The sequence below is a fragment of the Heterodontus francisci genome, chromosome 5 (genome assembly GCF_036365525.1).
Source record: "Heterodontus francisci isolate sHetFra1 chromosome 5, sHetFra1.hap1, whole genome shotgun sequence".
NCBI lineage: Eukaryota > Metazoa > Chordata > Chondrichthyes > Heterodontiformes > Heterodontidae > Heterodontus > Heterodontus francisci.
Window position 1 is genome coordinate 107,716,137 of NC_090375.1, and position 18,494 is coordinate 107,734,630.

An 18,494-nucleotide genomic window follows, 5' to 3' on the forward strand; every position below is an offset into this window, starting at 1 on the left:
TTTCATGTAGATCCCTCCAAAATCTCTATTTTCAAGTAGATTCTTCTACTAAATTTTGTGCAACCAGTTTTTAGATTTATTAACTGCTGAGTTGTTTCACAACACTTTGATTGGCCAATAATCATTTTTATGTTGGGATTATCCTGTACCTGTATCTGTACCATACATGTTCAAGTCAACCAGCGCAACAGGCAACCATGGTGGCAATATTATCTTTATCAACATCTCTTTTCATTGCTTTGTACAAGATTGTATCACTTAGCAATGAATTAGCTCACAATAATGAAAATCATTATTATTTTTAAACTTTTGTACATTTCTGCTAGATGCTTTCAGGAATGTCTTGGCTTGCATCCAACAGATGTTTTTCAAAGAAATTATTGCATCCAAAGAATTATACCCTTTGGTTGCAGCGACAGCTCATGAAAAGCAATCCCACATATGTTGTAACTTAACAATAACTAGTAGCCCTAAAGCATATAGCAAGATTTGATAATTTATCAGCTGTGACAATTGTAGTGTGTAGCTATAAGGAATAAGCTGCCTAAAAATCCTCTTTTCATGAAAAATGTGAGAGACCTGCTTTTATCGATAATCATGAATTGCTACTAAAAAGGTGGAAGAACTAAAACATTCCATAATCTAGGAAAACATTAGCAGCAATAAACAATATCAGACAAACATGTTGTTACATTTTGTGATTTTCCGTCATTTCGTTCTTCATGCAGAGGTTTTTGGAATTAGCTATATTTACATGTTCTGTTTCAGAAAAAAGGTGAATTTGCACAGGTTTAAAAAAACCTTCAAGCTTGGCTGGGGTGTTGAAGATATGTATTAAAGCCAAAAGAAACAGTTTGTAGAATGTTGCAGCTTACAGTCTATTTCCAACTGATAGAATGAGGGTCAATTAGCTCATTCATAGTCCCTTAAGCTAGGATAGCTCTCTTACTCATTTTCAGAATATGATGGAGATGTTTTCTTTAAACTTATATCTCAAGAAAGGAGAGAAGTTAAGAGAGGCATTTTTATTGAAAGTCCTAATAGAGAATCACTGATCAAGGATAGAGTCAGAGAGAGCTCTCTCATAGGCTGGTTGCAAAGAGAAAGGGACAAAGGACACATGATTGGGGAGTCAGCCTGGTGTATCTTGAGGAGGAAACTTGACCTGGTGAAGGGAAACTCATTCTTTTGAAACCCAGAGTCAGACAGAACGAGAAAGACTGACCAGGAAAAGTTAAGCATGCCTGCTAATAAGAACAGTGCAATTTGTTTTTTTTTTCATGATCTCGAAGAGGGTTTGGTAATGAGTTGAATTAGGGTGAGACTTCATTATTTGGGTTACTTTGTATAATGATTTGGGCTGTTAGAAAGGGAGTTCCAGGATTTTGATCCAGCGACAGTGAAGGAACAGCGAATAGTTCCAAGTCAGGATGATGTGTGACTTGGAGGGGAACTTGCAGGTGGTAGTGTTCCCATGCATCTGCTGCCCTTGTTCTTCTAGGTGGTAGAGGTCATGGGTTTGGAAAGTGCTGTCAAAGGAGGCTTAGTGAGTTGCTGCAGTGCATCTTGTAGATGGTACACACTGCTATTACTGTGTGTTGGTGGTGGAGGGAGTGAGTGTTTAAGGTGGTGGATGGGATGCCGATCAAGCGGGCTGCTTTGTCCTAGATGGTGCCGAGCTTCCTGAGTGCTGTTGGAGCTGCACTCATTCAGGCAAGTGTGCAGTATTCCATCACACTCCTGACTTGTGCCTTGTAGATGGTGGACATGCTTTAGGGAGGCAGGAGGTGAGATACTCACCACAGAATTCCCAGCCTTTGATCTGTTCTTGTAGCCACAGGCACATGTGGCTGGTCCAGTTCAGTTTCTGGTCAATGGTAACCCCCAGGATGTTGATGGTGGGGGATTAAGCGATGGTAATGCCGTTGAACATCAAAGGGAGATCGTTAGATTCTCTCTTGTTGGAGATGGTCACTACCTGGCACTTGTATGGCTCAAATGTTACTTGCCGCTTATCAGCCCAAGCCTGAGTGTTGTCCAGGTCTTGCTGCATATGGACATGGACTGCTTCAGTATCTGAGGAGTTGTGAATGGTGCTGAACATCCTGCAATCATCAGTGAACATCCCCACTTCTGAGCTTACAATGGATGGAAAGTCATTGATGAAGCAGCTGAAGATAGTTGGGCCCATGACACAACCCTGAGGAACTTCTGCAACTATATAACTTCTGCAAGGGAGTGCAAGGTTATCGGGGGTAGGTGGAAATGTGGAGTAATCAGTTCGGCCATGAACTTGTTGAATGGCGGAGCAGGCTCGAGGGGTTGAGTGGCCTACTCCTGCTCCTAATTCATATGTTCACAAGTTCAATGTCCTGGGCTGAGATTATTGGCTCCTAATAACCACAACCATCTTCCTTTGTGCCAGGTATGACTCCAACCCAATGGAGAGTATTCCCCTGACTCCTATTGTGCTAGGGATCCTTGATGCCACACTCAGTCAAATTCTTGATGTCACCTCACCTCTTGAATTCAGCTCTTTTGTCCATGTTTTGACTAAGGCTGTAATGAGGTCTGGAGCCAAGTTGCCCTGGTGTAATCTACATTGAGCATCGGTGAGCAGGTTATTGGTGAGTAAGTGAAGCTTGATAACACTGTCAATAATGCCTTCCATCACTTTGCTGATGATCAAGAGTAGACTGATGGGGCAATAATTGGCCAGATTGGATTTGTCCTGCTTTTTGTGGATGGGGCACACCTGGGCAATTTCCCACATTGTTGGGTAGATGCCAGTGTTGTACCTGTACTTGGCTAGAGCCACAGCTAGTTCTGAAGCACAATACTTCACATCTGGCCTCATCTCACTAAAGTATTTCAGTTGGACTTTGGAAAGATTATCCCAGTGTCCAGTTCAGCTAACCAGTGGAAACAATGTCCAAGGTTCCAGAAAACCTTTGAAATTATGTCTCATTAGATCAGCCCTCTTATAAAGGGAGCTGATCTGCCTGTCTGCCAGCATTTGGTGGGAGGGTTCTCAGTATGGACATCTCCCTCCTCTGATGGGCACCCAAGAAGTGCCTATAGTAGTACAGATGTCTGCTAGAGCAAACTGGATACTCTGACTGAGACAGGGCAGAGATCACATTTCCACCACTGAGCAACACCAAAGATTTTTGGATTCATTATTATTATGTAAAAGGTGATAAATATTTGAAAGAACCTGACAGGCAAAAACATAAAGAGCATTCCCATGTAGTTCGATGACAGGCTGGAGGAGAGAATAGTATGAGGGGTGAGCTTTAAAGGCCAAATAGCCTTTTGGTAGTATTTGACTCAGTGGTACCACTCTGAGTTAGAAGGTTTTGGGTTCAACCTCCATTGCTGAGACATGAGTACATAATCAAGGCTGACAATTAATGCAGTGATGAGGATCTAACTTTCTTGCTTTCGATATTTCTTTCAATTGGAGCCTTGGGAAGGAGATTCAATGCAATGGGAAAAGTGACATTTCCTATCTGCGGCTGCAAAATTTGGCTCTGTATCACCCGTATTTTCAACACTACAGGTGCCTTTTTGGTTCTAAAATTGCATCCATGCAGCATGTACACACTTCTGGCATGCCCCACCGGATGTCATTTGGTGAGGGCATTAGCGTGTGCCAGAAGTATGCAGAGTAGACAGATTGTGATGTCAGTCGGCATGTAACATTGATTTGATGCCAGTGCTGCCATTTTCAATCTTGCTGCTCCAGCCACTGCCCTCACGTAAATACACACAGCTGAACATGCACTCTCATCAGGAAGGACTCCCCACCAGCTCTATTTAAAGGGATCACCAATTACTTTAAGGTTAGTTGCTATTTAATTTCTATTGGCTCTGACTGAGTTTGTAGAAGTGCTGTGAGTTGTCTACTGCTATTTACAGTTGTTGAAGTCAACAAGGAGTGGCACTGCACCTGCTGAATGCCTTGGTTCTGACTTCAGGAGTTTTGGTCAGACCACTTGCCCCTATTCATGGGTGTTGCAGTTACCAACCCCCTGAGGCTGCAGCATGAGATGGAGATTGAATAAAGGAAGCATTGAGGAAGAGGAGAGGGAAGAAGGGCAGTCAGCGGGAAGCCTTTTCCACACAGCAGCATTTCTCTTACCTCAACATAAACCAGAAACAGCGGTTGGAATTTTACATAGTGCTGGAGACTCTACCCACCGACTTAACAGTTGAGGGGAGAGCTCACTTCTGCCGGGCCTGGAAGCCACACAGCACTTTTGCGTGGCCCAGGCCCTTAATTGGCCTAGGGTGGGTTACTTAGGCGCCTCTGAGGCAGGAAGTCCCACCTCCGAGCATTGTCGGCGAATCAGCGGCTGGCAAATCTTAAGTCCCAGCAGTGCCACCAGGAGCACTCCAGCACTCTGGGGCTGCACCCAGCCAGAAGAGGATCATGGACATAAAAGCAAAACACTGCAAACGCTGGAAATCTGAAATAAAAACAGCAAGTGCTGGAAATATTCAGCAGGTCAGGCAGCATCTGTGGAGAGTGAAGCAGAGTTAACGTTTCAGGTCTGTGACCTTTCATCAGAACTGGCAAAGGTGAGAAAAGTATTAGGTTTTAAGCAAGTGAAGGGGGGGGTGTGTGGTGGTGGTGGTGAGGGAAGAGAACAAAAGGAAAGGTATGTAATAGGGCAGAGGGCAGGAGAGATTAAATAACAAAGATGTCATGGGACAAAGGCAAAGGGCGTGTTAATGGTTGTGGTGAATGACAAAGCATTAGTCCAGAGAGAGTCTTAATTACAGAATGAGAGGCTCTGTCCAAAAGCACAATGTGAAAAACAGGCACATGGTTAAAAAATAAAATAAAATAATTTTAAAAAAAGAACTATAAGAATAAAAAAAGCCAGTCATGCCCTGAAATTGTTGAACTCAATGTTGAGTCCGCAAGGCTATAGAGTGCCTAATTGAAAGATGAGGTGCTGCTCCTCGATCTTGCATTGATGTTCACTGGAACACTATAGCAGGCCAACGACAGAAATGTGGGCATGAGAGCAGGGGGGTGTGTTGAAATGGCCAGCAACCAGAAGCTCAGGGTCATGCTTCCAGAGTGATCGGAGGTGTTCCACAAAGTGGTCACCCAATCTACGTTTGGTCTCCCCAATGTAGAGGCAACTGCATAGTGAGCAGCGAATACAGTATACTAAATTGATGGAAGTACAAGTAAATTGCTGCTTCACCTGGAAGGAGTGTTTGGGGCCTTGGATGGTGAGAAGAGGAGGTAAATGGGCAGGTATTACACCTCCTGCGATTGCATGGGAAGGTGCCGTGGGAAGGGGACATGGGGGTCGTTCAGGAGAGTGGGGGGAGGTGCTCCATTGGGGGCGGCTTGTGCTACTAGAGGGGCCCTCCGTGGGGCACAGGGTGCCTGATCAGGAGGGCCCCCTCACCCAAGCCCTGCAAGGAGGCCGCCAGTTAGTGAAATTTCCAGCAGCTGTTGGTAAAATACCAATGGCGGCAGGAAGAGGCCCTGAAGTGGCACACAATTGGCCACTTAAGGGCCTCAATTGGCCTGGGACAGGCAGGCCATTTTCAACCTCCCCCACTACTGGTAAAATGACAGCAGAGGGAGGAACGGCGCCCCCCCTGCCTCCCCCTCGAGCTTACATACCCCATCCCTACCTCTAGCCCTCTCCCATGGGAGGGTAAATTTCCAGCCAGTGTGCAACATCACTATTTTACGGAGGAGGTGCTCACTGAAATCTGCCACCTCTTGCAGGTAGACCTGCAGCCTTAGAGGAGGGCGAGGATGGCCTGCCAGGGGGTGGCTGTGAAGGTGACCGTGGCCATGAATTTCTTTGCATCGGGACCCTTGCAGGCCAGAACAGTTGACATCTGAGGCATCTCTCAGTTTGCCATTTACTCCTGTATTAGGGAGGTGACTGATGCTCTTTATGCCAGGATAGGGGATTTAATAGAATTCTCTCTGGCCAGACACGTGGCTTTGCGGGCACCGTATCAAAACACTGAGAAGTACCACAACCTCAAAGGTTATTACTCCCTGAATGTGCAGTTGGTGTATGACCATGCTCAGTGCATCGTGCAGGTGAATGCTCTGTATCCTGGCAGCAGTCATGATGCCTTTATTCTGAACCAGTCTGCAATTCCATCAGCATTTGAGCCACCAAGTCAAACCGGAGGGTTTCTGCTGGGCAACAAAAGCTATCTGCTGACCACCTGGCTCATGACTTCGATGAATAACCCAACCACATGTGTCCAGCTTGCATATAATGAGAGCCATGCTGGCACATGAAACATCATCAAGGAGACAATTGGGGTGCTCAAGCAACAGTTTCACTGCCTGGACTGCTCTGAAGGAGCTCTGCAGTACTTGCCAGAGCGTGTGCCATGATTTATTGCGGCCTGCTGAATGCTGCACAACATGGCCATCATGAGGGCATAGCCCTTGCCATGAGGGATATGGTGAGCAGCTCAGGAGCAGGAGGAGGAGGAGGAAGGGAGGAGGCAACCACTGCAGCCCCTTTCCGGCTGAGCTGTACCAGTGAATATAAGCCCAATTCCTAATTCTACAACAGTCCCATCTGTTACGATCAGGTGAGAAAGGTGTCTAGGATTCCCAATCAGCCTTCACTTGGTCTTACCATAACAGGGTTTAATTTTAAACAACCGTGTTTTTTGATCCCCCTTGGTGAATCCTTGTTCACCGCTTTCCAATTATAAGGCAAAGAAACCAGCATAAACAGGCTTTCTTAGGTTTAAAGAAGAAAAGTTGAAATTTATTAAACTTAAACTCTAATTCGGTTGACGCCTACGGATACATGACACACTCATGCTAGCATGCATACATGATACACACATGCAAATAGAGACAGAAAAGAGCAGAAGAAAAATAAAGTGGAAAAGTTTGAGGCAATATCTGAAGAGTTTTTGTTATGGTTCTTCGAGCTCACTGTAGAGTCCTTGATTGTAGATAGATCTTGCTTTTCATTGGAGCCCAGTACTCTTCTTAAACCTTGTTCGCTGTAGGTGACTTTTCTGTCTTGGGGTTTATGTGACTTCAGTAGATTCAGAGGCTTGTGAGAAAGAGATGGGAGCAGACAGGAGAGATGTTCTCAGTTCAGGAGCAAACAGACACTCTTTCTGAGTTCAAACTGTTTGTACAATTCAGAAAAACCCAGGTTGCCAAGCAGGTTAGTCATGTGACTAGCTGGTCTGTCCACGTCTTGGATTACAGCAGTCTCTGGAATGCTCCTCTTGATCACCCTGGTGATCAAGGTCCATTGTGGGTTGAATGTGTCAGGGAATCATCCTTTGTCCTTCCAATCACTGTCTGTTAATATGCAAATATATTTTCCAGCCAAGGCTGATCTGTTTAACAAGTCCTTTCTTCACTCCAGTAACAGTTTAAAATCAATGTTCATGACAAAATAAATGTGCCTCATTCTTGGCAGGTGGGGGCCTAGCATGACAGATACCTTACCTCTGTTACTGACCACAATGTTGAAATAAAAACCAGCACAAAACAAGCATTCCAAACAATCCAAAGGCATTCTGATACACCTACCAATGCACCAAGCATTTCATTATGCATTCCTAACAGTCTTTTTCTGTATGCCGACCCATTAAAATCCTCATTTGAGTTTCAGCAGTAGAACTCGTGTGCGCCCTCACCCTCCAGGGAACTGGCACTTGTGCTACCCCTTCTCGCTGCCCTGGCTGTGGGTCACTCATGTTTGTTGACTCACCACATGCAGATCCTGCATCTGTGCTACCCTTGAATGTATGCATAGTCAGTATTTGAGCTGGTATCTGTGGTGTGAGTTTAAATTATGGTGTTTCATTATCATCATCTATAGCTCCTCTGGCACCTCACACTCCTGCACCACTGCCCAGCCAGGAGGTAGGTCTTAGGTATCTTAATGGAGAAAAGTACTAGTGTGGGGTTGGGGTGAAGGAAGAAGGGGAAAGGAAGAGGTACATGCTTACAACATTCCCAGCTTGTAAATCAGAAGAGATTGTGGGATGAGGAGGAAGTGGGATATGAGAAGGAGGATTAGGTAGGAACATAACCTCATCTTCAATGGTTTCAGCCCCACCGTTGGCCACAGCCCCAGTTGTGGCCGCTCCAGTGATGGGAAGCACCGTCTCTTCCATTGGGATGAAGACATGTAGCCATGTCTATCCCCTTCTGTTTAGATGCTGCTGCCTGTGGTTATTCACCACCTTCTTCTGCAAGAGAGAAGGAATTGGGCCAGTTAATGTCACGCAATCTGTTTGTGTGATGTGGTTGTCATCGTTGAATATCTGGCAGTGTGTGCAAGGTGTGAGATGTGGGTGTGAGACTTCCAGTAGTGCTAAGCACAATTTTTTAGATTTAGAGATACAGCACTGAAACAGGCCCTTCGGCCCACTGAGTCTGTGCCGACCATCAACCACCCATTTATACTAATCCTACACTAATCCCATATTCCTACCACATCCCCACCTGTCCCTATATTTCCCTACCACCTACCTATACTAGGGGCAATTTATAATGGCCAATTTACCTATCAACCTGCAAGTCTTTGGCATGTGGGAGGAAACCGGAGCACCCGGAGGAAACCCACGCAGACACAGGGAGAACTTGCAAACTCCACACAGGCAGTGCCCAGAATTGAACCCGGGTCACTGGAGCTGTGAGGCTGCGGTGCTAACCACTGCACCACTGTGCCGCCAAGAGGATGAGGTGAAGCAATCAATGTGAAGTATGAGTCGTGGTTGATAGAGAATATCGGTAGAGGTGTGAAGGGGTGTGGTGAACTGAGCAGTGTGCGAGGTTAGTGCTTCATTTGGTAGGATATGGCATTTGTGACGGAAATCACACCTGCTAAATGAAAACATATTAATTTCATCATATGGAACACTACTTGAGCCTGTTTTACTGGACATTGAACATAACTTGTTTAAAAGGACCACAGAGTTGAACAGCTAAAAAAATGGTTGCACATTTGCATTCTGAGAGACAGTTGAATAGAGAGACAATGGGAGTACTCCCTGATTCAATTAACAAGATTGGCCTGCGCAACAGTAATGATCCACATCTTGTCTGTGAAAGAGCCAGCACTCCACCCTCCACCGCGTATCTGGGAGACTCTGAAGTCCAGCAAACCTCTAAGAAGTTGCTATTTAAAAAAAAAGATGGTCACATGACTTACCTGCTAGCCAACCTGGGGGTTGTTTGCATTGTGCCACACTGAAAGGTAACAGACTGCAATTTGAAGACAAAAGAGAAGGAAGGTCTCTCCCTGTCTCTCTCTCCAGCAAAGTCCCAGGGACCCACGGTAGCAGCTTCAGCCTCAAGACAGAGCACTTCTTCAGTCTTCTGGTACCAGAGACGCAAGTTGGAAATTGTGCACTGGGCTCCAGTGAGAACTCCAAGACTTCAGCTTTTATCAAGGATATTTCTACCCAGCAAATGAATTGCATTTAATACAAATTCTACTTCAACGCACCACCCTCCACCCCCCCCCCACTCCCCCCCCCGCCAATTCTTTCCTTCCCTCTGTATCTATTTGTGTGTTTGTTTCTCTCGTATGCATGCTATCGTGATTGTGTCACGTAGTTTAGTAATTTTAACTGAGTTAGAGTGATAAGACTAACAAACTTCTTGTTTAAACCTAAGAAAACCTGTCTGATTGGTTCATTTGCAATTACAATTAGAATGCAGTGAGCAAAGGGCTCACTGAGGGGGTAAGCTAAAATCACTATGTTTTAAAAGATAAACCCTGTTACGGCAAACCAGGAAAGGGGCAAGAGGGGAGCCTGAGACCCTTTCCTCACCCATTTGTGACACATTTGAAGATGACCTTGACCACTGGTGAGAGGTCATTAAACTTCTTGCGGCATTGCATCTAGATCCTCGGGGCTACACTGCTTGTAATGACTGTGATGGCTATCTGCTCCCACTGCTTTTGCAATGTCTGTTTAGAGAGTCTCCTAATTCTCTGTGGATAAAGGATCTCTGTCCACCTCCTGCACCAAGGCCTCCAGTGTTGTATCGGAGAAATTTAGAGCATGTTCTCTGCCCTGTTGAACCATTATTATGAGATTCTTCTGTTCAGACGCTGTTCCCCAGCCACTTCCAGCACCTGCTACAGCCATAATGCACTTCTCCTTTAAGACATGCAGGCTGGCTTTAAAGTCGTGCAAGCTAGTTTTCAGTGATGCTAGACTTGCACAACTTGGGCTCCTGCGGAGGCGTGCAGTCACTCAACAGCATGTTTAATGTTAGGCTGCACATTACCATCATTTAAAGTAGCAGACAGCACAAAGTTTGCCTGCTACCTGTATCAGAAGGAACGGGCACAGGTGAATCACACATCACAATCCCCGTGCCCATTTTTGGGCCTTATTGAATTTTTCCCCCTATATGTTTATGTACATTGGGATAAGAAAAAGACCACAAGACACATAAATGAATGTATTTATAACTTTAAGGGAAGGGCGGCACAGTGGCGCAGTAGTTAGCGCCGCAGCCTCACAGCTCCAGGCACCCGGGTTCGGTTCTGGGTACTGCCTGTGCGGAGTTTGCAAGTTCTCCCTGTGACCATGTGGGGTTCCGCCGGGTGATCCGGTTTCCTCCCACAGCCAAAGACTTGCAGGTGATAGGTAAATTGGCTATTATAAATTGCCCCTATGTAGGTAGGTGGTAGGGAATATGGGATTACTGTAGGGTCAGTATAAATGGGTGGTTGTTGCTCGGCACAGACTCGGTGGGCCGAAGGGCCTGTTTCAGTGCTGTATGTCTAAATAAATAAATATAAAAGACAATAGGACAGATTTTCTGATCCTTGCCCAAATTGGGGAAATGGATTTAGGGGTTTGCCTACAATGGATACAAGTCCTTTAAAGTCATTTAATAAGGCAAAAGGAGAAATTTCCGGCCTTCGCTCTTATTTTACCACATGAAATATTAACTGAATGCCCAGAGATACGTGGCACTGTGGCTAAGATCACAGGGGCAGGCTGAAGACTGGAGGTCAGAAAAATAAATTGTGTCCTCCCACACAATGCCATTACCCACTGCGCCCCATCGCATGATGTTCAGGTATAATTAGTGTGTTCAAGCTGCTATTCTTGATCTCTCATACCCAACATACAGCTGCAATAGTAAGAGGCCTGCAACTGTGTCTCACTTTCCTGCCCCTTCCATTGGTGTTGGGCTCTGCTCCAAGGCCACGTTAAAAGTCCAGGACAGGAAATAACAATGCTCCCAAGCCAAGCAGGAGCAGTGCACTTCGGGTCACGGTGAGAGAAGGGAGGGTGGTGGGGGAGGCAGGAAAATCTGCCTTGATCAATTGACAAATGGAAGTTTATTCACAAGCACAGTAATGTATTCAAAATATTTTACAAGTTTCTTTAGGAGTAACAGATGCTTGATAACAGCAATCATTCACTGCATTCATGACCCAGCTTTGTTAAGCAAGTTAAAATGGTCTTTGCACTTTTAAACCCTTAAGGTATATACTGGATGATCAATCACTGTAAGTGTAATTTAATGTGAACATGAAGCATCAGTGTCACACTTAAACACTTCTCAGTATTAACATGGAACTGACAACAAAGAAAGTTAACGTTTGATAATAAATGCCTTGCTTTGTGTTGTGGTTCCATTTAAAATATATCAAATTATAGTAACTGCAACAAAACCATAAATTTCTGTCCAGATAGAGCTCCATAAGTACAAGGAACAAGTACAGGTACTCTATTCACAGCATAGAATGATCAAAAGCCCTTCAGTTACAATATGAAATGAAACTGGTTAACATATACAGTACTTACACATCATCAAATAGTTTTTACTATTATTGTCAATATACCTTCAGCTGACAATAATGCTCAATGTGAGATACCAGAGGGCAACAATTCTTTGCACTGCTTGCCTATGATGTTACAGGGCAGACTTTTCCCCACTTACTATTGATCTTTGCAATAAAGCCCTCAGTCTTTGGCTTTAGTCATGGTGACAGGCAATGCATGCTTCTGCAACCTTTAGTTAAAGAGTAGGTTTATTCATTAATCTTTTGGTTTTCTGATCATCACCCAGATCGTGATTCTATTGTGTACAAAAAGTTTGACAGCACAACGATGCAATTTCTTTAAATTGTTTTCTGCATCTGTACTGCTGTATATTTTTTATCTATATCACAGACTTACCACGGATTTCTAAAACAACCAGTCACTCCCCCAGCCACCTCTACATAAATTGACCTATCTTGTACTATAATAGAATTAGTATATATCATTCTAGGTAAAAGCATTTTAGCTCACCACATTTAGACATAATCTAATATACAAATGGTGTTAAATTGCACTGTGCAATATGAGAATACAAACACATTACTGCATAGTGCTCAATTTCTCTGCTAGTTTAACAAGACATTAAGTCAATTAAAATAAATGGGTTCACAACATCTTTGTTAATAAAGGAATTCCATACAAATGCACAAAGGCATTTGTATGCAAATATTTATAACACAATATCACTGCAAAACATTCCTAAACCTACTTGACTAAGTATGACCAACCCTGATTTGAAGTTTATGGATACCATTATACTATAGATGCAGTCTTCGACTACTATTTGTACAGTGTATGGTGCATTTGATGGACCTAAGTTATGTTGCCGACTGTGCCACAAACCCAGATTAACAACAAAGGAGCTGTGTGTGTGTTGAGTCCCCGACCAACTAATTTTCACTATTATAATAGAATGGGCAGCAGCAATTACTTTTTTTTATTGAAAGGATTTGATATGAAATTTTTTTAAAAGTTCTAACTGTATCTAAGCTGTTTTAAGAAAACATGGCTTTATACAGGATTGGAATTAAATTACACAATGTGCAAAGCTCAAGCAACGTGGTATCATGTGTTAGAGATGGTCTTACTTCTTGGTCTTGGGAGCTGGATTGCCTCATGACTCCCTAATTATGCTGCAACTCTTGCAACAATATACAGCCAAAACTACCTTCCATTGATGCAAAAGCAGTAGTATAATAGACATGTAAAATCATTCAGCTAAATATATATCAGCTAAATTCTACTCATCGGTTTTTCAACATTTTTATAACCTTTTCTTTTTAGCTTTGTTTTTGCCTTCTTACACAATACATCAGCTATTCCATATTTTTCTTTCCATTTAATTAATTAATATTTCATATCCATTTATCTTACAAGTAACTTAGATTCAGCGAGCAACTAAGATTTGTTAAAAATTATATTTAAACATGCAGCGCTTTATTAAAAAAATGTAGTATGCAGGGCAAAGTCGATAGAACAATAATGCATAAATATTAACCACAGTAGTAGGTTAAAGGGCTACAGTTGTTTAAATTGGTGTGTTATAAACCCGAAACCAGAGGATGTGGGAACTGTTGCACACAAGGGGCGAGATTTTAAAAAGCCCTCGATGTCATGATCCGTGGCAGGGGCAGTGGGCCTGAAGATGGCTCCGGACGAGGCCCACCACAGACCTCGATGCCAGCAGGCCCGGCCTGATCCTCCCGGTGGTGAGGCTCCATGGCGGCCCCCCCACCGCTGGGTGACAGGACCACACTTTAAATATACAAATCAATAAAATTAATTAATTTAAATATACACACCCGCGATCTTGAGGGCCCGCCTTCAGATTCTCGTATGGGAAAATGAGGCACCATACTGGTGAGGAGGGGGAGGTTTATCAGTGCAGGGGGAGGATGGGAATGGGGTCAAATACATGTAATGGGTGTAGGGGATGGTGGCAAGGGTTGAATCTTAAACAGTTTTGGGGAGGAAAGCTCAGATGTTAAAGGTAAGTGTTTTGGGGGGAAGGGCAAATAGTTAATGTAATCATTATGGAGGGGGTGGGGTGGTGTGGAAAGGGGCGTTGAAACTTTATTTATTTGATTTTGGGGGGATTCATTTTAAATATTTAAATATCCCGGCAGGGTTGGCTGCCCTTTAAAAATGGAGTCAGTGCCTGGGCACAGGCAGCTGACACCATTGCTGGGAACAGACAGCCCACCCCCTCCACATGATTGGAAGGAGGGGGGGAGGCAGCCCCAGCTATTTAAATGAGTTGCGTGCTTGGGATCGGCAGCGGGCTCATAACATCCAGCCCATGAAGTCATTTCTATAAAATGAGGGACAGCAGTAATTTATCAGCCATAGCCTGAAAATTGCAAATTTGTTGCACCTTTGACAGGGCTATGTTTAATAATAAAAAATGTGTTCACCTGTTGTGAGAGGATCATTGTCAATGCTTTGGACAACAAATAGCAGGAGTCAGAAACAAATTTCACTTATGACTGATCTTCAGTCATGTTTTATGTTTTGACTCAATGATATATTTACTGATTCATATTTTATCTGAAAAATCTATTTCACAATTTTATAGGAGAGAAAATTTTCCAGCATTTTTGTTTCCAATTAAAATAAATTGGTTTAGCCACTATTTATGTGTATGTGTTTAGTGTTAGATTTACACCTCGTGGTCAAACTAGTTATATTAAAATTCTCCTAATAAGCAGATGTGAGCACATTGTTCATAAAGAAAATATATTTGCCTTTTAAGATCATGCCGACAAAGTAGCTACTTGATTGCTCAGAAAAAAAACACACTGCTAATTGCAATGTTGAATGTTTGCATCTAAGATTCATCCAAATATGACATTTGTTCAAGCTACATCTCATTAATCTAAAGCACAGTTTAAATGCTTTGTTTGCAAATTATAATTATTTTGATTACACCAGTTACTGATAGTAATGCTTATTTGCAATGCATCCTTTTGAATTTGTTTAATTACATCTTGAAACATGGCGGAGAAGATTAATTAACCCACCTGGCTTCCTGGCATGCAGTCCTGGCTTGGATCTGTCATACTCATATACATGTTTTCACCATCAAACTGTGAACAGAATAATAAATATTCAGAAAGCATCCAAACTTAAAAGTCTAGCTTAAAATATATAACAACCAAATATAGATTTTGCTGAAAAAGGTTTGTTTTTGGTTTCACATTGCTTGTCTTTGATGTGCTTGTTCCCATTCTTATTGACCCTGGATGTCAGTGATTTGAGGTAATTAGTGCAGTAGTAATTACATCAGGCAGGCAAGAAATGAATGGTTTCCTTTCATCTGCAATCTGTTATGAAACAAAATGGCTCATTCTCTGCAGCATACACACACATATTGCTATTAGTCTTAATGAATTGCTAAATGAATCGCACTGTTTCTGGCAGGATAGACGAATGATGAAGTGTACCTAAAGTGAACATTAGAACATTACAGCGCAGTACAGGCCCTTCGGCCCTCGATGTTGCGCCGACCTGTGAAACCATCTGACCTACACTATTCCATTTTCATCCATATGTCTATCCAATGACCACTTAAATGCCCTTAAAGTTGGCGAGTCTACTACTGTTGCAGGCAGGGCGTTCCACGCCCCTACTACTCTCTGAGTAGTGCACTCTGATTCGGCTCCAGATCTCAAAGTTACAATTTGGCTGTAAAAAGTGCATGCACATTAAAAAAGAGAAATAGTCTAATATTTCAAAGTGAGCTTCATGGACTTAAAATATGCAATACTCCAACATCTCAATTTAAAGTTTTAAGCAGTAAATATGGTTTTGGAATCATATAGTTACAACATGAAGTCCAAGTTCTTATTCATATTGATTGAGCCAGTTTCCATGCAAAGTACTGTACATAAACTTGCTCTTCATATTCTTTCATTCATGAAACATGGATGATGCTTGTTAAATACTAGTTAGATGTATATGCTATTCTAATAAGGATCATGGATTACATTTTATTATATGTTAAACTGATGACATGACCTATGTAACTATTGTAATGAAGATTAATTGACTTAGTTTCTTTATGTAGTAAGATTCTTTATGCTAATTAAGCTGGTAAGCAATATTATTCGTTTTTCTTGAAACAGACACTCAGACACTTCAATAACATAGGAATTCCTTAGATAAAATCAAAGTGTTGGAAAAATTCACAGACCTCAGTTCAATACAAAGGCTAGCACTCTCATTTCACCAGTATAACAACTATAATGTTATAACTTGCTTCATCGTGAAAACCATTTGTAACTGTTCTATATACAGTGGAGCAAATAAATAAAATTATAAAAAGTAAGTTTAATGGAAATATATAAATGGGACAGATATACAATGGGCTGCCGATTCATGATCATCTGTTTTACACTATCACATAAAGTCAAAATTTATCCCACTGAGTGTATAAATGTGAGTTAAGTTTTAAATTTGAGAGAAATATTTTGACATATGCCAACTGGAGATTTGTTATGCAATTTTTTTCATTTATACAGGTGGAAGAGAGCAGTTACACAAATTAATATAAACAAGATTATCTTGTACTTGTGTGTGAAAAAGTACAGGAAGAATGGGATGTTAAAATGTCCAATTGTAAACCAAAGAATCTTAGCATGAAATCCATCTTTCAATGAGCTGCAGAATAGGCTAACAACTATAAGAGTAAAATAATGTGCCACTGTCACCAAGTCTGATAACATAAAACTGTTCTAAATCAAAAACCAAGAACAACTACAAAGAAAAAAATATCTCTAAGGCTTTTTTCCTATATATCCAAAGGACTGTGACAAGCAACAGAATTCAATATTGCCCAAAGAAAACGCTTTATGTTCCTTTGGTATATAATCTATGGGAACTGCAAGATGTACACAATCAATAATCAGTCAAATGTAAACATGACCACTGAATGCCCTTTAATCCATCAAATGCCGAATGCATGATGGAGTGGCTGGAATCATTGTTAAAATGACTTATGTGTTCAGCAGTTGTGGCTGTGCTTTGCAAAGATAAATTGAACACTGAGCAACAACTTAAGACTACCTCCATCTCAACATAGTCCACACTATAAGTATCCAACAGCATTGCTGACAAAACTCTAGATGTGGATGGCTAAGTTTTTATTCATTTAATTCAAAACAACAAATTTACAACAACAAAACCCCAGAAAGTTCCTGGCCTTGGGAAAGCTTCTAAGCAGAAGCATTACATTCTTGTTTTAACAGCTAGGATCCCATTGATTATTTAACATTATTTTGTTTTGACAGCAAGTTAATCCCTTTATTACTTTATGAATTATCTGGACAGTCATTCAATGTTAGAATTTATCTATTAATTAATTAATAATGACTTTGAAATTATTTAATGAAATACTAGAGAAAATTTGCATACAACTCTTTCTGGCACACTACTCTAAAAATTCAGATCTGTAGCGCCTGTTTTTTGGGTGCTGCAATACTCTTAGAGCTCCAAAATGGCGTCTGCAACATGTGCTTACACTTTTGGTGTGAGTTATGTTGAAAGTCATATCGGTGAGGATGTTAGTGCCTGCACGCAGAGAGTGTCTTCTGGAAGTATGCAGAGCAGGCAGATCATGACATCAATCAGCATATAACGCTGATTTGACCCTAGTGCTGCCATTTCAGAGCTCAATGCTTCAGCTAATGTCCTCCCTTAATCCCACGCAGCTGAACACGTGTTCATCAGCAGGAAGGATGTCACCCACTAGTGCTATTTAAAGGGATCACCAACAACTTTCAGGTTAGTTGCTCATTGATTTCTATTGGCTGTTGCTACAAGTGTTTGGGACTTTCTAGAGTTCCTTAAAGTTGCTAAAGTCTGCAGAAAATAGTGTGGCGAGTGTTGAAGGACTTTGCCCTGACTTCGAAGCTTTTGACCAAACCAGTTGCTCTCAGACATGGGTGCAGTAGTAGACATTCCCCTTGGAATACAGCATAACAGGGAGAATAAGCAGAGGGAATACAGAGCAGGGCAAGCTGCTGGAAGGAGTGGGGGGTGGGGGGGTGGTGCTCTCTCAGCAAGAGGCCATATCTGGCCGGGGTATTCAGGGAGCAATCCTCCTAACTGAACCCTGTGGGTATGTGAGTTTACACTACACGTGTACCTCAATGTCTTGGACTATTTGTGGGATCAGCACATGATGAGTTAAAACAGCTTTCAGCTTTGCTGAACAGAGATGCTTTATGAAGTGGGCCTAAGGCAAGGATAAGGAGCTGAAGGAATGCGTGAGGGTCATTCATCCATGTCTTAAGGGTCTTGGAGATGCTAGTCTGGTCACTGTGTTTATAGTAATAAAGTGATTGAAGTGCTTAAGTGGACCATATAACTATGGTAACAGGATGATTAGGAGAGGTTGAGAAGGACTAAGTGTATCGTCTTGGCTCCATGTTGATATGAACTAAGTGTACCTTCTCGGCTCCTTGTTGATATATTCAGTGTCACATTGTGTATCGATTGATGTATTGTGATTTGTGGTAGTGTGCATGAAATGTAGAGATCAAAGGTAGAATTACTATAAGAGTTTTAAGTGAACCATTGTATGTTGTACTCATACTGGATTATGGAGTGCGATGTACCTGAGTGAATCATTTAGTCCCAACAAGCCTCAGCAA

General features: G+C 42.3%; 1 protein-coding gene across 7 annotated transcripts in view; it reads right to left on the reverse strand.

Moving 5' to 3' along the window:
* The window catches only part of tox (thymocyte selection-associated high mobility group box), a 323,812-nt gene that overhangs the window by 172,374 nt on the left and 132,944 nt on the right, over nt 1–18,494 (reverse strand). For all 7 annotated transcript variants that reach the window (XM_068031890.1, XM_068031889.1, XM_068031891.1 and 4 more), the window contains exon 2: nt 14,862–14,927. In XM_068031890.1, coding sequence (XP_067887991.1) covers nt 14,862–14,927 — 66 coding nt within the window. The remainder of the gene's footprint in view (nt 1–14,861; nt 14,928–18,494) is intronic.